Here is a 25,960-nt window from a genome sequence, read left to right on the forward strand (position 1 = left end):
GAGCTGGAAGTATCAACTCCCATATGTGCCTTGACCAGGCAAGCCCAGGATTTCAAACCAGCAACCTCAGCATTTCCAGGTTGACGCTTTATCCACTGCGCCACCACAGGTCAGGCCCTCTGGTCCTTTTGATCTCTCCTCTGTTTCAATTCCGTTCCTCAGTTTACAATATTAATTGGATTCCTCAAATTAATGAGGTCATATGATATTTTTCTTTTTCTGTCTGGCTTATTTCACTTAACATAATAGTTTCCAGGTCCATCCATGTTGTCACAAAAGGTAAGATTTCCCTCTTTTTCATGGCCCCATAGTATTCCATTGTATAAATGTACCACAGCTTTTTAATCCACTCATCCGCTGATGGACACTTGGGCTGATTCCAGATCTTTGCTGTTGTGAACAATGCTGCCATAAACATGGGGGTGCATTTCTCCTTTTGAAACAGTGTAAACTAAAATGCTTTTGCACAGCTAAAGACAATAAGAACAGAATAAAAAGACAAACTACACAATGGGAGAATATATTCGACAATACATCTGATAAGGGGTTAATAACCAAAATTTATAAAGAACTTGTAAAACTAAATACCAGGAAGATAAACAATCCAATAAAAAAAAAGGCAAAAGAGCCTGACCAGGCGGTGGCGCAGTGAATAGAGCGTCAGACTGGGTGCCGAGGACCCAGGTTTGAGACCCTGAGGTCACCAGCTTGAGCGTGGGCTCTCTGGTTTGAGCAAAAGCTCACCAGCTTGGACCCAAGGTCGCTGGCTCGAGCAAGGGGTTACTTGATCTGCTGAAGGCCCGCAGTCAAGGAATATATGAGAAAGCAATCAATGAACAACTAAGGTGTCGCAATGCGCAACGAAAAACTAATAATTGAAGCTTCTCATCTCTCTGTTCCTGTCTGTCTGTCCCTGCCTATCCGTCTCTCTGACTCTCTCTCTGTCTCTGTAAAAAAAAAAGAGGGGGGCAAAAAAAATGAATAGACACTTCTCCAAAGAGGACATACAGATGGCCAATAGGCATATGAAAAAATGCACAACATCACTAATCATTAGAGAAATGCAAATTAAAACCACAATGAGATATCACCTCACACCTGTCAGAATGGCGCTCATCAACAAAAAAAAACACACAATAGGTGCTGGTGAGGATGTGGAGAAAAGGGAACCCTCCTGCACTGCTGGTGGGAATGCAGACTGGTGCAGCCACTGTGGAAAACAGTATGGAGATTCCTCAAAAAATTAAAAATTGAACTCTCTTTTGACCCAGCTAGCCCACTTTTAGGAATATATCCCAAGAACACAGTAGGTTTTGTTTTTAATAAATAAGGATGTTTAGTGGTCCAAAATAGAAATATTCACTGAAATTGTGAAAGTCTAAAGTGAGATATGAATAAATGGTTTAAATGAATATACCTAAAAAAATAACAATAAAAAGAAACAAAATGTAAATAACCACTTATAATGGCTAAAGATGAAAATGTTTTAAAAATTCAGTTTATCAAAGTCCAAAATAGGTTAAAAAGAAGTAAACAGAACACTAAATGACCTGCTTTCTCAGTAGAATATCCTCCTGGAAGCCAATTAATAGAAAAAACAGAAAACAAAAAACAACCCTAGCACTTTTATGAAAATAATGCTTACTGCTCATTCACTGGAACAAACATTATATGCCAACTCTCTGTTTCAAGTAGTCAACCTTTTTATTCCTACCGCCCACTTTTGTATCTCGGTTAGTAAAATTTTCTACCCGCCCACCGGTTCCACAGTAATGGTGATTTATAAAGTAGGGAAGTGACTTACTTTATAAAATTTATAAAGCAGAGTTACAGCAAGTTAAAGCATATAATAATAATTATTTACCAAGTACTTTATGTTGGATTTTCGCTAAGTTTGGCAGAATAAATCTTTATAAAACAACTTACTGTAGTTAAATCTATCTTTTTATTTATCCTTTGGTTACTCTGCTACAGCCCACCATGAAAGCTGGAACGCCCACTAGTGGGCGGTAGGGACCAGGTTGACTACCACTGAATTACAAAGACAATTTGAGACACACCTTGCCTTCAAAATAGATGAGGTTATAACCCATTGTTTTAAAATCAAATGAACTTTTGTTAATAGCATAAAATAATTACAATGGGGTTTGGGGTGGAAAGACAAATGGACTATAAAATCCTCACAGTGAGAACTTCCCTTGTGAAGTTCTGATGCACTGATCTTTGACAGCTCCAGTGGTTGGAACCGTTCAACTCCATGGTGCTAAAGGATCTGCTATATTTGGTAGATTATTTATAATCACTTTTTCATCTATTTTCAAATACACCATATAACATCCTGTTTGATACTGGGAATGTAGTAAAAAGGAAAATGGACTGAACTTGGATGGTAAGGTAAGCAGCTAAGGCAAAGAAAAGATATTCTGGTAGTCCTTAAAAGAAAAAGGAACATATACGTGTGTTTTTTGTCATAGTAACCACTGATACAGGTTGGTGAAACTGCTGCAGAAGTGAAACAAATAGCATTAGGTCAGAAAGTGGCAAGAACTATGTCAGCATTACTTTATCAAGATGCTAGAGCAGGGGTCCCCAAACTTTTTACACAGGGGGCCAGTTCACTGTCCCTCAGACTGTTGGAGGGCCGGACTATAAAAAAAACTATGAACAAATCCCTATGCACACTGCACATATCTTATTTTAAAGTAAAAAAACAAAACGGGAACAAATACAATATTTAAAATAAAAAACAAGTAAATTTAAATCAAGAAACTGACCAGTATTTCAATGGGAACTATGGGCCTGCTTTTGGCTAATGAGATGGTCAATGTGCTCCTTTCATTGACCACCAATGAAAGAGGTGCCCCTTCCGGAAGTGCAGCGGGGGCCGGATAAATGGCCTCAGGGGGCCGCATGTGGCCCGCGGGCCGTAGTTTGGGGACCCCTGTGCTAGAGGCCACGATGAGCAGAGGAAAGCAAACAGCAGAATGCTGCCAAGGCAGAGCTGCACTGGTGGTCCAGGCATTCATTACTGCTTACACAAACATGGCTTTTATCACACTCTATGAGAGACAGCTTTTGCTCTTTTACCAAGAAAATAGAATGATATAGCCATATTCTACCCAGAGACTACTCCCCCTTCTCTGATACACAGAAAGATTTATAAACCTTTCCTTCCAAATACTGCAACTTTTAAAAATCCTATACTAGCTTCCTCTAAATACCCTCCCTACTTCCAGTCTCACATCCCTCCACACAACTGCCTGATACATCTTCGTAAAGCAAAAATACAATGTTACCATCTTCCTACATAAAACTTCTAATTTCTCCCCTAAAGGCTGAAGCTCAAGCCTGACCAGGCAGTGGCGCAGTGGATAGAGCGTCAGACTGGGACACAGAGGACCCAGGTCAGGTCTGAAACCCTGTGGTCACTGGCTTGAGCACGGGCTCATCCAGCTTGCGTGTGGGGTCGCTGGCTTGAGCGTAGGATCATAGAGTGACCCCATGGTTGCTGGCTTGAGCCCAAGGTCGCTGGCTTGAGCAAGAGGTCATCTGCTCTGCTGTACCCTCGGTCACGGCACATATGAGAAAGCAATTAATGAACAACTAAGGTGCTACAACGAAGAATTGATGCTTCTCATTTCTCTCCCTTCTTGTCTGTCCCTATCTATCCTCCCCCCTCTCTCTGTCACACACACACACACACACACACACACACAAAAAAAAAGAAAAAGAAAAAGAAAAAGAAAAAGAAAAAAGAAGGCTGAATCTCAAGTTCTAAAGCAAGACCCAACATGTTCTTCATTTTCTGGCCTCTACCTTCTCTTCCAAACTCATCTAATTACTCCTACACATTGTGGATTCCCCACACCTTGAACTGGTTTCTTTCCTGTACATGAATGACAAGGCTGTTTCCCATTTCTCTGTCCTCTGAACACTTTCTTTGACCTTCTCCATACCACCCCATCATTCCCTTTTCCAGGCTTCCACAGTAACCTGGCACTTCCTCTTATTGTACTTACCACAGTGCACTGAAATTATTCCTTTACATGCAGAAATCCACAAGTGAATGTACAGTGTGGGGGAAAAGTAGATTTATAGTTGTTCATATGAAAAATAATATAATAATTAATAAATAATACAAGAATAAACTTTCATGTACTCACAACTATAAACCTACTTTTGTCCACCCTGTATTCACCACAGTGAATTCATAGAGCACAAATGTTTGTTCTTTCATTAAATGCTAATGGAGCACCTACTATCTGTAAGGTACTTTATTAACTGCTAGGGATCCAAAGATGAAGAAGGCAATCTCTGACCTAAAGAAACTAATGTCTAGAATGAAAGTTCAACAAATAAAGAGTTACAGCATAGCTAATGTGGCAAGTATTAAAAACAGAGATAAGTAAAACTGATACAAGGGAGAGAATGATGAACTCTGCCCTTGATGATCAGAGATATCTTCACAGAGATGATGCTTAACCTCATCTTCAAGGATAAACAAAACTCACAGTGTAACAAAGATGTGGGGAAAGGTATTCCACACAAAAGGAACAGCATCTGCTAAGTCATAAGCATATGCCAAGAAATGGTACCGTAAATTTAGGCAAGAATAAAGAACTCAATATGATTAAGAACACACTGTAGAGGTAGGAATGGAGGAAAAAATCTGGATTCTACCATGCAGGTAACAAGGAGTCACTAGAAGTCTTATAAGAGGTAATGATAAGATTGTATTTTTAGAACAATCCCTCTGTTAGCCAACTGCAAGACAAATTGAAGAAAATCTGACCAGACACAGAAAGACAGATGACTACTTTAATAGTTTATTAAGTGACACTTAGATTTGGGATTCCCCAGCAAATAGGCTGAAGCAGAAGTCAAGGGAGAGGATGAGATCACTCAGGGAGCAATGTAAAGAGAGAACAGGGGCCAGAAAAGAACTCAAAAGAACTCCAAAGAACAGTGGCAATAAAATGTGGACAAAGACAAGAGTGAGAAAACCAGACTGAAAAGAAGAGCCAGAGAGAGAGGTAGGTCAAAGAAAATCTAGGTGTGTGTGGTAGCATAGAAACAGAGCTGTTACGAGAGATGTAAGATAAAGGCTAAAAAATATCTACTGCATAATTTGTGAGTTAACCTGTGACCTCACAGAGCATTTTCAATGGGCTCTGGGGGTAGGGAACGGTAATGGAAAGCCTGGCTGGGAGCAAGTGGAAGTCAGAGTGGGTAGTAAGGCACTGAAAAGAAAAGCAGGTTTATCTTTCAAAATGCTAAGATGTGATGGACAGTGACATGAAGATGCATATAGGTTGAGGAAAACATAGGGAGAGTTAAAAAACAAAAGAATAAAGGGTAACAACTGACAGAGTGAGCCTTCTGAGAAGACAGGAAGAAAAAAGATCAATAGCAAAGAGATATTGTTTAGCTATGAGCCAAAGAGGCCCCTGTTGCTTGGAGAGAGAGAATGGAACAAAAGTTAAGTTTATAAAGCTGTGTGGGTATAGGCCGAGGGATTTCCAGCCTTATTTATCTCTGCAATTCAGCCCCTACTATAATGCCTAGTACACACGGGGAAGGCATAACTGTGTTAAAGGCAGGGACCCCACAAAAGCAGGGAGTTGTACAAAATTATTTTCTTTTATCAAACCATGTAAGGCCTAACATTAGGCCCCCTTTAGAAGTATATACTTTGCAGGGCAGGTATAAAAGTTTAGATTTGTCAGGTCTCCACAAAATAAGCTAGTGGCATGAGCACAAGTTAACTTGTAGGTCACTATCAGTTGGAGATACAGTTTGGCTTGGCAGAGAAGGGTACTGAGGACATTTAGTTCTTTCTGTGCCAAGTATTCCATAAAAGTTTGCCCTTTGTATCTCACTCCATTTCCATTTTCCTTCTTACTCTAGTTTCTGTGTTCGTAACCCAATCTGATGGCTATTTGTTTTTTCTACTGAGTAGTCTGACTTTTGAGACTTGATGATGGCACTTTTACTTTCAAACAGTTTTGAATATCCTTAAGAGGGGAGTTCAGTCACAAAATTATTTTAAACTTATTTCATTTTGATACAGACTGCCTCCAAACCCGATTCAAATTTCCAAATCCGGTGACTTTTATAAGTTGATTGTGGACTACAACCTTTTTTTTCCCCAGAAGATTTTAAAATTAGAATTAATTGAAAGCATTTAAAAACTGGGAGATTTTACGTAAAAATCCAGAGTGCTGGCTTCTCTTGGAAAAATATGTAAGATCTGGTGACACTGGGCTACATGTCCCTTCATGGTAATAATCAGTCGGAGCTAATAGCAGCAATGTCCTCTCTCCAGTTCCCCCCACTCCCCTCTTCCCCTGTCCCAACCCACCATCTCCCCAACAATGAACTAAGTGTCAGTTTTCACTTATCATCTTATGTCCAGTCCATTTCACTTACTTTTATTACCAGCCTGGCACTTGTAGGCATTTGAGTTATAACCTTTGACAAGAAAGTAAGTACTATGAGGGCAGAGACCTTATTTATCTTACATACATACCCCTGTATTCCCAGGGTCTAGCTCAAAAAGTATTTATTAAATGAATAAATTTTTATTACAGAAGAATAAATCTACTAAACTTAAAATCAAATTGGAAGAAAAAGCAGATTAGTATATATGAATTGTTAAAGGTCAAACAAAAAAGATAGAATTTTGCTTATATGGGTTTGGCTTTGGGCTCAAAGTTAGGACTATGAAACACAAAATTGTGTCCAAGGTAGGAACAAAGCTAACCATTTCAAATGAAAAACAATGAACAACTCCTTTATAAATGCATATACTATATTTGCTATGACATTCACCAACTCAACAGCATTTAGATATGCTGTTGTAACTAGATTTAGATATGTAATTATAGAGAAAATAAACTGTATTTCCCCCCATTTAGAAACATTTTTAAAGAAGTAACACAAGAAATACATGTTCATCATTGTAGAAAAAAATTACAAAATACAGAGCACTAAAAATAAGTCATCCTACTATTCAGAGGTAACTAACAATGGATAATATTTTGGTGTATATTTTGATAAACCTTTTTAAATGAATACATATATATATGTGTGTGTGTGTTAGATTTATGTGTGTATATATCCACATAATTATACTTTAAAAAATAGCTAATTTCTGATCTCAGAAAAATTGATTAAATTCAGCCAGTATTTTCAGATTATATGCAAGGCTTATTTCTAAGATTTATCAATCTTTTTTTCAAAGTCATGAAAAAGGTGAATTGGTTAAAAGAGCAGATTTTATTTATTTTTATTTAAAAATTTTTATTGATTGATTTTAGAGAGAGAGGAAGGGAGAGAGCAAGAGAGTGCACACACAACAGAAACAAAGATCTGTTCCTGTATGTGTCCTGACCGGGGATCGATCTGGCAACTTCTGCATTTCTGGACGACGCTCTAATCAACTGAGCTATCTGGTCAGGGATTAAAAGAGCAGATTTTAAATAACTATCTATGACAATAGTTGGAGATAATTGTTATGAGAAAGAATATGGCAGAACTCAATGATAAAACTCAAATTTGGGCTTCAGCCCTAAGCAACCTTGTAACCTTGGATAAGTTACTGAAAAGCTCTTAAGTACCTGACATTGAAATAATAATAATATTGATCTTAGAGGGTTTTTATGAAAATTAAATGGGATTATGGCATAAGACATTGGGCATATAATACCTCAATACACAACAGCTGCTATTATCATCATTATGATATTGACTTAATTATATTACTAATATACCATCTAATAGGAACTGAAGTGGTTGGGTCAGTTAGAAGTGAAGTTTAAGATTCAATTGATACAGCCGCACCAGGCGGTGGCGCAGTGGATATAGCGTCGGACTGGGACATGGAGGACTCAGGTTCAAAACCCTGAGGTCGTCAGCTTGAGCGTGGGCTCTTCCAGCTTGAGCATGGGGTTGCTGGCTTGAGCGTGGGAGCATAGACATAACCCCATGGTTGCTGGCTTGAGCCCAAAGGTCGCTGGCTTGAGCAAAGTGTCACTTAGTTTGCCGTAGCCCCACCTAGTCAAGGTACATATGAGAAAGCAATCACTGAACAACTAAGGAGCTGCAACAAAGAACTGATGCTTTTTATCTCTCTCCCTTCCTGTCTGTCTGTCCCTATCTGTCCCTCTCTCTGACTCTGTCTCAGTCAAAAAAACAAAAAAGATTCAATTGATACAACTCAATAGCAAAAAAGCAAATACAGTTGACCCTGAACAACACAAGTTTGAACTGTGCATGTGAGTCCATTTATTTGCAGATTTTTTCAATAAGTATAGAACTATAAAAATATTTTCTCCTTCTTATGATTTTTTCTTAGCATTTTCTTTTCTTTAGCTTACTTTTTTGTAAGAATATATGTAGTATATAATAAATATGTAAAATATGTTGATTGTTTATATTCCTGTTAACAGTAAACTATTAGTAGTTAAGTTTTTGGGGAGTCAAAGTTAGATGTGGGTTAGCATCCCTAAACCCTCATGTTGTTCAAGGGTTAACTGTAACTCAATTATAAGTGGGCAAAGAACCTGAATAGGCATTTTCCCAAGGAAGACATAGAAAAGGTGTTCAACATCACTAATCATCAGGGAAATGTAAATCAAAACTACAATGAGAGATCAACTCACACCTGTTAGGATAGCTTTTATCAAAAAGACAAAAGACAGTGGTGCTGAGGATGTGGTGGAAAAGAAATTCCTTGTGCACTCTTGCTGGGAATGTAAACTGGTGCAGCCACTATGGAAGACAGTATGGAGATTCCTCAAAAAAATTAAAAATAAAACTACCATATCATCCAGGAATCCAACTACTGGGTATATTTCCAAAGGAAATGAAATCAGTTTCATTGTGAAATATCTGCACTTCCATGTTCACTGCAGCATTGTTTACTTACAATAGCCAAGATATGGAAACGAGCTAAGTGTCCATCAAGAGAGGAATGAATAAAAAAGATGTGGTATATATACATACACACATACATATGTAATGTAATGATCCAGCCTTGACAAAGGAAATTGTGCTATTTGCGACTACATGGATAAACCTAGAGGATATTATGTGAAGTGAATAAGCCAGATACCGTATGATCTCACTTATATGTAGAATATTTCTTTTTTTTAAGTGAGAGGAGGGGAGATAGTGAGATAGATTCCTGCATGTGTCCTGTCCGGGATCCACGTGGCAACTTGGTCTTGGGCTGATGCTGGAGTACCAACCTATCTTTAGCGCCTGAGGCTGACACACTTAGACCAACCAAGCTATCCTCAGTGCCCAGGGCCAACCCTTGATGGAACCATTGGCTGCAGGAAGGGAAGAGGGAAAAGGGGGAAGAGGGAGGGGAAGGGGAAGAAAGGGAAAAAGGGGAAGAGGGGGAGAAGGAGGAGAAGGAAGGGAATGAGGGGGAAGGAGGGTGGGAGGAAGGAGGAGAAGATGGGGAGGAAGGGGAAGAAGGGGAAAAGGGGGAAGATGGGAAAGAGCGGGAGGGAGAGGGAAGCAGATGGTTGCTTCTCCTGTGTGCTCTGACTGGGAATCGAACCCGGAACATCCATACACTGGGCCAATGCTCTATCCACTGAGCCACTGGCCAGGGCCTATATGTGGAATCTCAAAAAAAAAATCCAGAATCTCACAGAACCAGAGTACAATGGTGGTTACCAGGGGGTAGAGTAGGAGATATGGGAAAGGAGAAATGCTGGTCAAAGAGTACAAGTCTTCGATTATAACATGAATAAGTCCTGGGGATCTAATGTACAGCATGGTGACTATAGTTAACCCTGTACTGTACACTTGAAATATGCTAAGAGAGTAAATCTTTTCTTTTTTTTTAGCGAGAGAGACAGAGTGAAAGACAGAGAGAGGGATAGACAGGAAGGGAGAAAGATGAGAAGTATTAACTTATAGTTAGTTGCAGCACCTTAGTTGTTCATTGATTGCTTTCTCATATATGCATTGATGGGGGGGGGGGCGCTCCAGCCAAGCCAGTGAACCCTTGCTCAAGTGTGCTCAAGCTGGATGAGTCCCCGCTCAAGCCTGTGACCTTGGGGTTTCGAACCTGGGTCCTCTGTGTTCCAGGCCGTAAGAGAGTAAATCTTAAGTGTTCTCAACACACACATATTGTAACCATGTGAGGTAGTGCATGTATTAACCTGACTGTGGTAATGATTTTACAATAATGTGTATATCAAATCATCATGTTTTGTACTTTAAATATATACGATTTTATTTGTTGATTACACTTTGATAAAGCTGGAATAGAAAAAAAAGAATTTAACTGACTCAAGATTTTGAGAGGAGAGAAATTTTCTACCTCAAATTAATCTATCTCATAAAACTGGTGTACTATAAAGAATGGAATATAAATCTGCTTAGATAGGACTTTTAACAGTGGCCGGCAAACTCATTAGTCAACAGAGCCAAATATCAACAGTACAATGATTGAAATTTCTTCTGAGATTCAAAATTTTTAAACTTAAACTATATAGGTAGGTATATTCTTTATCGAGGTAGTGCCTGCACGTGGTATTTTGTGGAAGAGCCACACTCAAGGGGCCAAAGAGCCGCATGTGGCTCGTAAGCAGCGGTTTGGCGTACATTTATAAACTAGGAGATGAAGAAATAGGTAAGAATATCAGAATAACAAAGTGTCTTGTTTGGAGAACTTGCCTTTTGCTGAGTAAATAACCCATAAAATTTTAGGAAACATTAAATTGTTAGATGTATCTCAGAAGATAATCACTTTATATATATATATTTATAAAATATTTATTACATTGTAGTATAAATTTCTTACCTTATCTCAAGGGTACTTCCATTTAGTATATTATATAGCTCACATTCTATAACAATTTACTGACCAAAAAACTTAGGAAACCAAAGCTTCGATAGCTTTAATGCCAAGAGGAATTAAAAAGGGGAACTAATCCAGGTCTTTGTCTGGTTATCAAAATTGCAGCACCTGAATTAGTAAAGCAGATTTTTCATAATGGATCCAGGTCCTGACTCATCAAGATTAAAAAGACTGGGTTAAGGATACAGAAGGCAGAGTTGAAATGTGTTTTTGATAGTGTATTTGCATGGCCCAGTGAATTCAGAAGCATATAGAAAGTGTTTTTAATTATTACTTTTAATATTCTCATAGGTCTCTAATAGAACAGATGTAGAGTAACCTCTGAAAAGAGTAGAATGATATGGCTACTACTATCAGAAAGGTTTCTCACATTCCCTCAGAAAAATAAAAAAGTAGAAGGCAAGGAGAGTTTAACCTACCTCTCTCCTTGCAAAGGACAAAAAGGAATTCAGCAGCAATCTGTTTGACTCCAAGATCAACATGTGTCATGAGGCGCACCAGCTTATTTCTCACAGTTGAGCCAACTTCAGGTCGATTTGTCACATCCCTCAGTGGTGGTAAAACCTAATGGTACAAATGCAAAAACCATCATCAACTGTGGGTACTAGAGCAAGTGAGGATGACACCATGAAACTGGCCAGTCTTGTAATGTCTACTGGGCTGTTTTGTAAGACTGGAAGAAAACATTTAAAAAATAAGTAGGTTTGCTTCCAAGTGAAATAAAGCTAAACAACAACAACAAAAACAAACCTGAAATAAGATTGTGCCTGTAATGAAATTTCACTTGGAGAGAAATATCTCTTCACTGTACCAGCATGATACTCAAATCCATTCCTGAGCTTTTACTCATCATAGCGCCTGGAGTGCCTCTGCTTTCCCCTATCAAAACCCATTTTAAAGTCTGGGTCGAGCTTCTCTTTGTTCCATGGAGGCTTCCTTAATACCCCGACTCATACTAATTTTTCTCTTAATTCCTGAAGCATTTTCTATTTACTAAAGAAAAAAAAAATCCATACTTTGTTTTCGAGTTTTTATTTTATAATAAAAATGGTTATATAGCCTAACCAGGTGGTGGAGCAGTAGATAGAGCGAGAGTGTCAGCATGGGACTCTTGAGGGCCCAGGTTCGAAACTCTGAGGTTGCTGACTCACGTGACATGAGGGCAGGCTCACCAGCTTGAGCATGGGGTCGCCAGCCTGAGTGTGGGATCACAGACATGACCCCAAGGTCGCTGGCTTGAGCAAGGAGTTACTGGCTCAGCTATAGCCTCCTAGTCAAGGCACATATGAGAAGCCAATCAATGAACAAACAAAGAGCCGCAACTAAGAATTGATGCTTCCCATCTCTCCCTTCCTGTCTGTACCTGTCTGTCCCCCCCTACCTTCTCTCTCCAGCTTAAAAATAAAAAGGCTATAAATTGTTACTTCCTATGTGCTAGTTGCTGTGATAATATTAATATATTCTCTATAATCAATCCTCACAGTAACCTTGCAAAGAAAGTAGTAACATCACCGCCATCCCTATTTTATAGACTGAGCCTCAGAAGGATTAGGTAAATTTGCTTGGTTTTTGCCTGTTTGCTCATTCAGTCACCTATTCACCCACTCAAACCCCCTCTTTTGGTTCTCCTCTTATCTCTTCTGGTTTATAAATCTCAGTCTCTTCTACTGATTCTTTTCTGTTTTCTGGGTCTTGGAATATTTAAAGGTTAAGTTCTTGGGCAACATTTCTTCACTATTTTCACTCATTCTATTGGTGATCTCATATAGTTTTATGGTGCAATGTGATCTCTGTAGGGCTCCCGAAATTACATCTCCATCTTGATTTCTTCCCTGACCTCCAGACTTTTATAGGCCTCTCAAATTTAGCACATCCTAAACAGAACTCTTGATGCTCCAGCAAAGCTGTCTCTTCTATAGTTTTCTGTCTCATCAAGTGGCAAGTCCATTCTTCCAGCTGTTTGGTACAAAAACTTTGAAATATCCTTGACTCCTCTCACACATACATCCAATTCATCAGCAAATTATTTTGGCTCTACCTTTAAATATGCCCACAATCCAATCACTTCTCACTATGTCCTCTAGTATTACCAAATCTGAGCTACCAATACTTCTCACCTACACTATTGATTGCCATACCAAGCACTTTCCTGCTTCATGGTCTTTCCATTTACTGCCCCCTCTGCCCAGAAACTCTTTTTCTAGAAACTTATACAGCTTATCCCCCTATACCCTTGAGGTCTCCATTTAAATGTCTCTTATAGGAAGACATTTCTTGACCACCTACATAGCTAATAGGTAGCATTCTCTTTTTGCCCACCTGCCCCAACTTTAATTTCCCTTGTAGCATTTATCACTACCTGACACAGTACATCTTTATTTCTTTACTGCTTGTCTTCTTCCACAAGAGTCAGTGGGACTTTGGAGCAGATATTTCTTTCTGCTTTGTTTACTGTTCTCAGTGCCTGGCATATAATAGGCAATATTTCCTGACTGAAGGAATAATAAATTAATTCAAGTAATTTTTAAAATGTTCCTTCTATAACCTAGGCACTGTGCCAACAAATGAGGATAGACACAAAAACAATCATTAACTGTGACAGACCCTTTATGTGTTATATTATTTTATTTAATCCATTCAACTTATTTTCTTCCTTTTTTCACTCTCTATATTAAGTGCCTACCATGTATCAGGAGTACTGAGGCAATGGAGATATAACTGAACAAACATGAAACTAAATCTCAGAAAATTGAGTAATCTACCCAAATGGTTTACAGAAGCCATATGTGCCTATCTCTGGAGAGATAGAGCACAGTGCTCTTTGTGCTGCATAGGCACAGAGTATTGCACAGTAACTTGTTATTTGATCCAGCCAACCATACTGAGTCTACCTCCTAATGTAGAAGAATGGGACACATAACAAGTCATTTCATGTATAGTTTCAGAGTACAGAATCTATTAACAAAGGTTATCACACACAAAAAAATTTTAGCTATATTTTGGGCTCCTTAAAACAAGTTTTTCAAGTAAAATTTGTTGTTTTTATTATTATATATCACTCCCAAACTGCATAGGTACTGGACCCTTCCTATTAGCTCCCAAATACCACCCTCCAACAATTTTCCTTCTCTTTGACAAATCTTGTCCAACTTCTCTTTGAAACACATCCTCATCTCTTCTATAAGCCTCTCCAGACTAACCCAACCTGGGTCAGTTATTTCTACTATCTGTTCCTTTTCTTCCTGCCCCAATACAGAATACTCTTGACCAATTTTCTTTGGGTATGCATAAATAGGGTTTAACCAGGTTTAACTATAGGGCATAATAATTAATTAGCTCTAGTTCCATTTACACAATTATCAAAGCTAACCACCTGCTCTTCTAAGTTCTGCCTTTCTCAATTATCAAGGTCTACAGTGCATCCTCCTCAGAAGGAAGGTAGATTTTTGTTTTGTGTCTCATCTTTTATCTATACTATAGTGTTTCTTTGAGAACAAAGAGCCGATCCCATAATCTTTTATATTTATATAATGTGTGACCCAAGGCCTTCATATAAGGAAGTTGTTTAACAAATAGGTTTTTCTTTCTTTCTTTTTTTTTTTTGGCTGTCTTGGTTAGATATAGCAAAATCTTAACAGATTAGTTTACCTGGATCTCCTATGTGAAAATGCTGAAATGTACAAAACTTAACATTTTTATTTTTCAGGTTCTCCTAGTCACGCTAGAATGTTTTAACATAGTCAGTTTCAAAATGACCTTAATTCATTAACTAGTTGATTTTGCTTAATGATTATTCACACTTTCATGATACCTCTCTCTTTCCTCCAACAGACTGTAAATTCTCAGATGGATTTCCTACTTTTTAATCTCTCCTCATTGGCAATATCTATTAATGTGTTCTACACATAATAAAGTGCTTACTAAATCTTGACTATAAATAGCGGGGGGGAAATGAACCTGGTTCATTTATTAGGGGAAATTCTATATGGCAATAAATGAACAATTGGTGAGTGGTGGTACCATGTACTGGAATGTGTAAAGCACAAGAAGGGTGAAGGAGAGGGGAAATCAAGATATAAGTCTGGATATGTTCAAGTTAAGATACTACTATACATCCTAAGGGAGGAGATGGGCAATCTGGAGCTTAGGGGATAGGTCAGGGCTAGAGATAGATATCTGCGAGTCATCAGTATTTAGATGATTTTCAAACTGAATGAGATCAAAGATAAGCAAAAAAAAAAAAGACAAGGTGAGTAGAGAAAACTCTTCTGAGGAACACTGCATAAAGAGGAGCCTAGAGATAGGGAAGAAGCTGAAAAAGTGGGGTTAAGGGAGGTTTTATTTTTTGCTTTTAACATGGAAGATGTGTTTGGGTATGGACAAAAATGATCCAGTACATTAAAAAAATATTAGAAGAAAAAAGAGAGGGAATAAATGCAGGAGCAAAGTTCTTGAGAAGGTGAGAAGGAAAAGGATTCAGGATGAAAATGCAGAGGCTGGCCACAGAAGGAAGCAGGAAGTTCATCCATGTGATAGAGGAGGAGACAAAAGATATGGTGGTACACACGCAATGATGGAAAGATGATTTCTTACTATGACCTCTACTATACCATCCTACTTCACACCTCCGTAATCTGCTCTCTTTGGACTGGTCTCCCCACATCTATTCACACTCTTCTAGTGTATACATGCAGTAGCCAGAGTTATCTTAACACATAAATGAGGTCGCTTCACTCCCCTACCCTGAATGGTCCAACACTTCCCCATTTCACTTAAAGGGAATCAAAAGTCCCAAACAGTTTCATGTTACTTAGTTCTTGCTCTCCTCTTTTATATCATCCACTACTCTTCCCTTTGTACACTGTTACCTCACCTCCTTGCTTTTCCTGAAACATTCCAAAGCATCCTCTCCTCTCAGGGACTTTAAACTTGTTTGTCTTCCAGAATATTCTCAGAGATCCTTTTCTTAATTTAAGTTTCTGCTCAAATGTCCTTTCCTCAGAAAGGCCCTCCCTTATTCCCCTGAGTCTTCCCTTACCCTGCTGTACTTATCTTCAGAACACTTAATCACTACTTGCCACTATTCATATATTTCCTTGTTTACTTTTTGTCCTCCCACTATAAGGTAAACTCTACAAGGTGAAGACTTCATCTGTATTTCAATGCTGACAATAATGCTTAGAGCATGCATTTTGATTTCAATAAATATTTGTTCAGTAAATGAATAAGTGACTTGGAAAATACACAGGATTACTTATTCTTGGATTAGGAAGATTTCAAAGGTTAAAATAAACTTTTCTGAGTTTTTGACTTTCTGAAAACAACAACAAAAAACCCATTATGAAAGACTTCAACTCATTAACTTGATGTTTAAAAAACCCCACATAGAAGGTTAACTTTAGGATGTAATATACATTAAGCAGTTACCTGATCTTTGAGAAATTTTCTGATGTTTCGATGAGCTCGGGAACATTCTGTTAATAAGCTGAGAACTGGAGTTAGGCCCTCTCTATAGCTGCTTCCCTATAAAGAAAACCATACATGCTACATTAGTTTAGTTTCTAACAGTACTACTTTCTTCCATATAACTGAGCATGTTAATACTCCTTTCTGAGGGGGAGACATTTTGTTACCAAAACTATTTTAAAAAATTATTTTCCTGGCCTGACCTGTGGTGGCACAGTGGATAAAGCGTCGACCTGGAATGCTGAGGTCGCCGGTTCAAAACCCTGGGCTTGCCTGGTCAAGGCACATATGGGAGTTGATGCTTCCAGCTCCTCCCCCTTCTCTCTCTCTCTCCCCCCCCCTCTCTCTCCCCTCTCTCTCTAATAAAAAAAAATGAATAAATAAAATCTAAAAAAGTAAAAAAAAAAAAAAAAAAAAAAAAATTATTTTCCTAACAGTATTTCCATTTCATTAGTTACCGTCAATGTTTATTAAGGCTTACTCTTATCCTCCCTGAATTTTGCTACTTTTTGTGGGTCCTCACTGGCTTAACCAATGGGCTTAAATGAGGCAGAGGTTTTGATGACCCACCTAAACTATCTTGCTGCCTTTCAATATAGTTACTTGACAAAGCAAGTGACAGATGAGAGAAAATAAACAACTCATAACAAATGGAAAGTTGTTTTTCTTTTAAAGATTTCTTTTAGATATTATGGAAAGCATTTATCATTAAGTTTTTGGGGAGGATAACTTTCATTTCTAGGATTTACAAAATATCTCCATGGAAAAGTAATTTTTCCTTTGTTTTCTGGCACTAGTCATATAGTGTTGCAGCAACACAATATTCAGCTTTAAACAATATGTCCACTAGGTTTGAGTAATTTATTATCTACTACAATAAAGTGCTTTCTAGAGTACAAATAATTTGAAAAGCTTAGACTTAAAAATAACGTCCTGTGATGTTTGTGTGTATGGTACATTTACATTCTTTATAAGCATTTTCCCAGGCCTCCATTTTATAGCCTTACCTTGTCTATTCTTTTCTCCATAAAATTGAGTAAAACATGAATGGCCTCCATATTCATACCATTGTATACCATGGTATTGTTTTTCAAAACTGTTTCTTTCTCAGCTGTTTTATCACTGGGCAGTACATCTAGAGTTGTTGCCTCTTGGGGCGTTTCTTCATGGGTTAATGGACAAATAAGAACATCCAAACAAGAGACCGGAACATTGCTTAAAAGGTTGACTGCATTACTGAAAAGCAATTTAAAAATACAATATTTTAATTTAATTGAATAGTCCTTTAACATGCAGACATAATAAGAAGTTAAGAAGTGACATTTAGGAGTCAATTAAAATTTTTCTTTTTCAAAATAAGCTTTTAATATTACTTGGCATTTACTAAGAGAGAGGAAATAAAGAGAACTATTTCAAATACACATAAGACAAATTAGAACAGATGTTAAATGGAACACACACAATCACATGATGTCATGTCACTTTCTGAAATGCTAAAATAGGAATTAGTGAGCTTTAGTGCCAGGCCTCTAATTTTATTAAACACTGCTCGCTTTGCATTTTTTCCTTGGGGTTTTAAATCCTTTTGTGAATCCACTGGTGTTTTATTATTCCTTAGATTACAATATAAAGCATTTGAGAAGCACTGTATATAAGCAGCTTATCATAGAGGGAATAACATTAAAAACCAAAAATTGTAGGATTAAGTATTGCTCTTTATAGATGTAGAAAATACAATTTTTAGATCATCCCATTTTTTATAAGACATTTTCAGAATGGGTAATGGTGCTTTTTCTTGCTCTCTCATCACCAGGTCTCTTTAAAAGAGTCCAACACAGCTATTTCCGATCACTATCCCCTAGGCCTTTCTGCTATATGAAATTGATACACAAGTCTGGAATGCACACCAGTAGGGGGAACCCAAACCTTATATTTTTGGTATTCCCTAAAAATTTTGCACTGTTGCTCAGTGTGTAAGATTAAAATGACACCAACAATTTAAAAATTAGACATGTTCTCAATTAACTTATTTTCCTGCGAGTACTAGTTCATATTCTTTCATCTAAAAGGAGAGGCAGTGTTCTGTGCTAACTGGACCTTGCAAGCCTGGGCCTCAGGACTTCCTGATAAACAACAATGGAAAGACAGGCATTACATTTCCTAGCAACAGAGAAGCAGATCTAAAAATAACCACATCCTGACTAAAAATAAACTCTTGCAAATGCAATTTTAAAAAGTCTAACCACTTGGAAACCAAATTCAGGGCTTAATCTATCTGATGCTGTCTTAATTTAGAGCACAGTAGTTCCTTTTAATATAGATTATAGTGACAACCTCAAAAATAAAACAAAATAAACAACAGAACAGAAATAATATACAAGTTTAGTTTTTTTCTCTCTCCTTTAACCTAAAGTGTAGCTACATTTCCCCAAAAATGACTATTTCTTTTCCTTATTTTATATTATGGAATAAATTCACAAGAAATCAAAGTTTAAAAGTTAGACTATGCAGAGCAATGAGTGGCAATGAAACCTGGGCCAAGCACAAAAAGATTTAACAAGCCCTATGAAGGAGTAGCTCCTGGTAAAATACAAGGTTATTTGGTTGTCCCCACTAAAAATCTACAGTTGCTGCTGCTGCCCCTGCTATTACTACTAGTGTTAAACAAATTTTGGTTATTTGTAAATAATCACAAGTGGTTGAAATAAAATGCTTTTCCCACAAACTTTCTTTAAAAGAATTTTGCAAACATCTGTAGTTCCTTATCAACAGCTAAAAATGTTTTGCTTTTTTTCACTTAAACATTTGGAAACTTATTAAATATCATACATTAAAATAAACAAAAGAACTCTACTTTAGAATTACTTTCTAAAACTGTACAAGCCATACTGAAATGTTATTATTATTTTTAACACCTAGGGCTATGGGCTCTGGAGTCCATTGATAGTATAATTCTCTGAATCTACCATAGTGACCACACTGAAAAGTTTAAAACGATGCATTTCATTAGAAAGGAATGTTTCCCTTTAAATTCATTTAAAATAAGCAGGTTTCAGGAATTCAGTAAATTTAAGAAACCAAATGTAGTGTGATTCTACAAATATTTGGAGGTTTTAGGCTTTTCAAGAAAAGCCATTTTTAAAGCCATTTTCTCATTTCTTATTAAACAACTGGGTCCCCAAACAACTACAAAATTAATTTTCTGGCTCACTGTGTTTGAGCTATTCTTTTAAGTAAGGAAGGCCAGCTTTTTGAGGTCTGTCACTTCTCTGACAGTTTTATTTGTGGTAGAAGAGTGTATGAAATTCTCCAGCTACCAGGAAGTCAGTGACTATGCACAGATCCACACAATGGTGTTTGCATTCCTACTCCAGGGGGTAGAAATACTGTGTATATTACTCTCCCCTTTTCAGCTTCCTAGAGATCATTAATCACTGGGACATGACATCCTCCTACTTATGCTCCCAGCCCCCTCCTGATATGCAGATATAAAAGCAAGGACTATTTAGAGCTCCTTAATGGCCTGATTAAAACGTTAGTTATGGGAGAGGGAAGGTAATATAAAATCCAGTCCTATATCAATGCCTGGACTACACATAATGCCAAATGACATTAAGGAACATGGTAACAGTACATGTAGAACTGCAGTTATTAACAAATCTACCTGGTCAATGTACCTTAATTGTTTTTGGCTCACATATCTTTTTTCATGGCTGGAAAATTTACCTTAAATGAACCTTAAGATCTGCCAAAGATTTTTCAGGTGTAAATACCTAACTTGAACTCAATTTAGTAATCATTTATTGATTACTTGTGCTAGATTGCTTCCGGCAGCTGTGAAGAAAATAGGGACAAATCCCTGCCCCTTATGGAGCTTGTTTTCCAGCATGGAGGGAACAGTCAATGAAAAGGAAACAAAACAAATAAGTTAATCAAATAGAAGGTGATTAAGTGGTCTGGGAGGAAAATCCAGGAGGGTAAGGTATCTAAGACATATGGGTTGCAATTTTAAATAGGGTGGTTAGGACAGACTTCACTGAGATGCATTTAAGCAAAGATTTAAAGGAAGTTAGGGAGTCAGCCATGTGCTCTCTGGGGAAAGAGCTTTCCAGGAAGATCAAGAGCAAAAGACCCCAGGGCAGAAGCCATGGCTTGTCTGAAGAGGAAAAAAAGTTGGTGTGGTTGAACCATCACACACTGGAAGAAAAGGAGTAAAACAGACAATCATATAGATAATACCGGTCAGATTGGTCTTGCAGGCCTTTTATGATGTCAATTTTTATCCCAAGTGAAATGGGAGCCACTGCAGGGGTTTGCACGGTGATATACTCTTAATTTATGTTAAAAGGGTCACTCTGGCTACTTCGTTAAGAACAGGTGTAGGACATCAAAGCTGAGGACGACCAGTCCTCAGGTGTTACTATAGTAATTCATGTGAGTGATCAGGGGATAACAGTGAAGCGGTTAGATATGGATACATTTTGAAGGATTTTCTGACAGGCTAATGCTGAGTGTGAGAATCCAAAGTTCTAGCTTTAGCAAGTAGAAAGCTGGAGTTACCATAAACTGAAATGGAAACACCATAGGAGATGTAGCTTTAAAAAAAAAATTGTTTTTTTTTAATTTATTAACTTAAGAGAGAGAGAATGTGTGTGAGAGAGAGAGAGAGACAGACAGAGACAGAAACATCTGTTCCTGTATGTGCCCTGACCAGGGATCAAATAGGCAACCTCTGCGCTTCCAAATGATGCCTTAACCCAGTGGTTCTCAAACTTTTTGAAGTCGGGGCACATTTAAAATTCTACAAATAGCCTGATCAGGTAGTGGCGCAGTGGACAGAGTGTTGGACTGGGATGCGGAGGACTCAGGTTGGAGACCCTGAGGTCACCAGCTTGAGCACGGATCTGGTTTGAGCAAAAGCTCACCAGCTTGGACCCAAGATCCCTGGCTTGAGCAAGGGGTTACTTGGTCTGCTGAAGGCCCGCAGTCAAGGCACATATGAGAAAGCAATCAATGAACAACTAGGTGTCACAAACAAAAAACTGATGATTGATGCTTCTCATCTCTCTCTGTTCCTGTCTGTCTGTCCCTATCTATCCTTCTGACTCTCCCTCTGTCTTTGTAAAAAAAAAAAAAAAAGTTTAAAAAAATAAATAAAATTCTACAAATAATTGTAGGCGCATTATATACAAATTTCTGAGAAATATGTTATAATAATTAAGTCAAATATTAAAGAAAAATATATAAAGTTCAAGCATGCTTTTATGGTAATTAAACGAAATAAATATGACAAAATTAAATTTATTCTGACATTAAAAAACATTTTTATGTTACATTTTTTTAGTTATGCTTTTTAGAATTCGTAAAAAAGAGCCTGACCAGGCGGTGGCGCAGTGGACAGAGCGTCGGACTGGGATGCGGAAGACCCAGGTTCGAGACCCCGAGGTCGCCAGCTTGAGCGCAGACTCATCTGGTTTGAGCAAAGCTCACCAGCTTGGACCCAAGGTCGCTGGCTTGAGCAAGGGGTTACTCGGTCTGCTGAAGGCCCGCAGTCAAGGCACATATGAGAAAGCAATCAATGAACAACTAAGGTGTTGCAAAAGAATTCGTAAAAAAGAGGGGTTAAAAAAGACAAACAAGTTATCTTTTTAAATATATAAATACATTCTTAGTAAGATTTAGTAAATTCAGCAGGTCCCGGTGTGAATGTGTTGTTTTTCATTCTTGTGTTTATGATAAACATGAGCCTGATGTGTCCTAGCGATTTCTTCAATGTTTGGTATTGGGCAGATAAAATATATAATGCTCACTTTGTTAAAAATGGCGCTGCCCACATGGAAGCCCGTCACCCAGGTGATATTAATGTGTGTTAGGGGCAGGCTGTGGGCAGGCAGGATCCTTGTAGCCTGGGGCTTGGTTTTAGGACTAAGCCTTTCCTACCCTTTTTGATGTGGGGTAGACTTTGTATCAGAGACTTCCCTATTTTGTATATTGGATTAAAGGGGTTTTGATTTTTGCACTATAAAGTGGGGCAGACTAGGAGCTTGCTCTCTTGGTTCCTGAGATTAGCATTAGAGGAGAGAGCAGAGAAAGGCCACGTGGAGGAGAGGAGAGGCAGCCAAGATGGCGGAGTGTTGAAGGAGAAGCCAGTTTGTGCAGAGAGGAGATGAGGAGGAGAGGTGTGTGAGACTGGTGAGGTTAGAAACATTTGATTCTAGGAAACTCGGATAAGTCAGTGGCTTTGTGAGCACTGAATGAGTGGGTTTTGGAGCCCAGTGTGTGTTTTTACTTGCCTGCCAGGTGCAAGCTAGGATTAAAGCTAATGACCCACCAGTTCTTGGCTCCATTGTTTCATTATCATCTGTCTGAATCCAATGCGAACCTGCACGTGAATGGCCATGATGGCGGTTCCTGGCTTTACATTTGGGCATTTATTTGAAAGGCAAACTCCCATTTCCTCATCAATACATTGAAGAATTCCTCTCTTTTTACTCTTAATTGTGTTGAGAGCAGAAAACCCCCACCATACATATCCTCTTAACTTGACACTAAACAATGGATAGAAGAAACTTGCCTCCAGTCTTTCCGGAGAACATGGGGGGTAGTGTAAACAATCCAGCACCACAGCTTAACAGCCTTTTGTAACCTAATCAGGCAAGTGAGGTGAGGGGTTGGGCAGACTGTCAGCTTACAGCCAATTCCCCACACCTTTGTTCCCCAAAAATCTCAACTCCAAAAACCCTGTTGGTTTTTTGGTCCCCAACAGGAACATATTTCTCTGGAATACCACAGGGCGCACCTGGAAATCTTCTAGGGCACACCAGTGCGCGCTGTGTAAACTTTGAGAACCTCTGCTTTAACCAGTGGAGCTATCCTGCCAGGGCAGGAGAAGTGGCTTTTTTGGGGAAGGTTGAGAGTTTAATTTTGAATATGTTAAATTTGGGATGTATATTAGACTTCCTAGTGAATATGTTAGTGTGGAGTGAGGTATAAGAGTCTGGAATTCAGGGAGAGAGACCTGGATTAGAGATATAAATGGAGGAGTTATTAGCGTGTAGATGGTAATTAAAGATAAAAGATTGGATTAGATCAGTAAGGGAAGTGAGTGTGGATTGAAAAACAATGAGTGCTCAGCCTAGGGCCCTCGATCATTCAGAGGCTAAAGAGTAGAGGAAGAAATTACAACTAGTGAGATAGGAGGAAAACTAAGATAGAATGGTATCCTGGGAGAAAGTATTTAAGTAAGACTGGAGTCACCTTGACAAATGATGTGGACAGATTAAGTAAATTGATAACTGAGGGCCCTGGCCAGGTGGCTCAGAAGATGAAGCCTCAACTGGGCGTGCCAGATGTTGTGGGTTTGACCCCTGGTCAGGGTATGTATGAGAAGCAACCAATGAGTACATGACTAAATGGAACAACTACCGTATTTTTCGCTCCATAAGACGCACCTGACCGTAAGACACACCTAGGGTTTTAAGGAGGAAAATAAGAAAAAAAAATTTCTAAACCAAATGGTGTGTTAAAATATTTAATAAAATACTGTATTTTTCACTCCATAAGATGCACGGGCATTTTCCCCTTCACTTTTAGGGGAAAAAAGTGCGTCTTATGGAGTGAAAAATACAGTAAGTGAAACAATGAGTTGGTGCTTCTCTCTCTCTTTCTCCCACCCTGCCCTCCCCCTTTCCCTTACCTCTCTAGATCTTGAATCAATGGAAAAATTACCAAAAAAAAAAAAAAAAGACAACTAAGAAATGTCCACTGGATGAGAAATGTCCACTGGACTTAGCAACATGGATTTACTAGTGACCTTAGTAATAGCAATTCTGGGGCAATAGTGGGACTAAAGCCTGACAGACTGGATTCAAGAGAGAATAACAGGCCCTGGCCGGTTGGCTCAGCAGTAGAGCGTCGGCCTGGCATGCAGGAGTCCCGGGTTCAACTCCCGGCCAGGGCACACAGAAGAAGCGCCCATCTGCTTCTCCACCCCTCCCCCTCTCCTTCCTCTCTGTCTCTCTCTTCCCCTCCTGCAGCCAAGGCTCCATTGGAGCAAAGATGGCCCGGGCTCTGGGGATGGCTCCTTGGCCTCTGCCCCAGGCGCTGGAGTGGCTCTGGTCGTGGCAGAGCGACGCCCCAGAGGGGAAGAGCATCGCCCCCTAGTGGGCAGAGCGTCGCCCCCTTGTGGGCGTGCCGGGTGGATCCCAGCTGGGCGCATGCGGGAGTCTGTCTGACTGCCTCCCCGTTTCCAGCTTCGGAAAAACGAAAAAAAAAAAAAAAAGAGAGGATAACAGAAGAGTCAGATAGCTGACATCTAGAGGAGTTTTGTGCAAATGACAAAAGAAGACAGGAGCAGTGCAGGTAAGGAAGTGTCAAGCAAACTTCTATATGTTATGGCTGGAAAGACCCCTGAATGCTGCTCTCAGCAAAATATACCTCTTAAACCCACAGTGATCTGGTAACTGTTTTCTATTTCTGTATTTGTCTATGATTTCTCCTGCCTGGAACATCGTCATTCTTTTTTTTTTTTTTTAAGTGAATAGCAGTGGGGAGGCAGAGAGACAGACTCCCGCATGCGCCTAACTGGGATCCACCTGGCATGCCCACCAGGGAGTGATGCTCTGCCCATCTAGGGCATTGCTCTGTTACAACCAGAGCCATTCTAGTGCCTGAGGCGGAGCCCATGAAGCCATCCTCAGCACCAGGGCCAACTTCGCTCTAATGAAGCCTTGGCTGGAGGGGAGGGGGCGGGGGAAGAGATAGAGAGAAAAGAGGGGGGAAGGGTGGAGAAGCAGATGGGTGCTTTTCCTGTGTGCCCTTGCTAGGAATCGAACCTGGGACATCCACACACCAAGCCATTGCTCTTCTGCTGAGCCAACCTGCCAGGGCCAGAATATCGCCATCTTTAAGACTAGCTTAAACCTTACTTCATTCTCAACAAATATTTATTATGCCTATGCTATGTGCTAAATATGCAAAAATAAACAAGATAACTTATAGAGCAATGGGCTGAATTCTTGGTCTTCATAAAAGTGTGCCTTGTACAAATTATATGACCTTTTCTAGGCCCTGGTGCTCTTATCTCTAAAGTAAAGGGAAATAAATTTATCCCACCAGATTATTGTGAGGATTAAAGGAAAAAAAGGCATGTAAAAGCATTCTGCTTGGCATATAGTAAATGGCAACTATTAAGGAGCTTTTGAACAGCAAAGTCTGGAAGAGAACAACAAAGTCTGGAAGAATGAGAGTATATGGTATTTGTGGGGAAATGAAAACAGATCCCTAAGGCCTTAAAAGAGGGGCCTGAGTAGGCAACACGTCCAGAATGGTGTGTGCATGTGAAGTGGGACAGGGGAGATTATAAAGGGGACTGCCATGATGAGGGATATGTTGTACCATATGGGTTACTGAAGACCTTACAACAAACTTGTGCTGGCCAAGGAGTCGATGCAATAGCCAGGGAAACAGGAATTTCCTGGATGAAACTGCAGATCATTAATAAATGCACAGTGGCAAAAGAAATTTGCTCTGAATTGTAAAGACAGGGGAGCCATGAGAGGATTCTAAACAGAGATTTGCTTTTTAAAAAACAACTCTGCGTGTAGTGAAGAG

General features: G+C 39.0%; 1 protein-coding gene across 5 annotated transcripts in view; it reads right to left on the bottom strand.

Moving 5' to 3' along the window:
* RIC8B (RIC8 guanine nucleotide exchange factor B) overlaps positions 1-25,960 on the bottom strand; it is a 110,823-nt gene that overhangs the window by 30,824 nt on the left and 54,039 nt on the right. For all 5 annotated transcript variants that reach the window (XR_010747800.1, XR_010747799.1, XM_066355992.1 and 2 more), the window contains exons 5-7: positions 17,356-17,584; positions 16,310-16,405; positions 11,302-11,446 (exon numbers count right to left, since the gene is read on the bottom strand). Coding sequence is in view for 3 of the 5 variants with exons in the window: in XM_066355992.1 (XP_066212089.1) it covers positions 11,302-11,446; positions 16,310-16,405; positions 17,356-17,584 (470 nt within the window). In the remaining 2 variants the exon portion in view is untranslated. The remainder of the gene's footprint in view (positions 1-11,301; positions 11,447-16,309; positions 16,406-17,355; positions 17,585-25,960) is intronic.

This window comes from Saccopteryx leptura, chromosome 1, assembly GCF_036850995.1.
Source record: "Saccopteryx leptura isolate mSacLep1 chromosome 1, mSacLep1_pri_phased_curated, whole genome shotgun sequence".
NCBI lineage: Eukaryota > Metazoa > Chordata > Mammalia > Chiroptera > Emballonuridae > Saccopteryx > Saccopteryx leptura.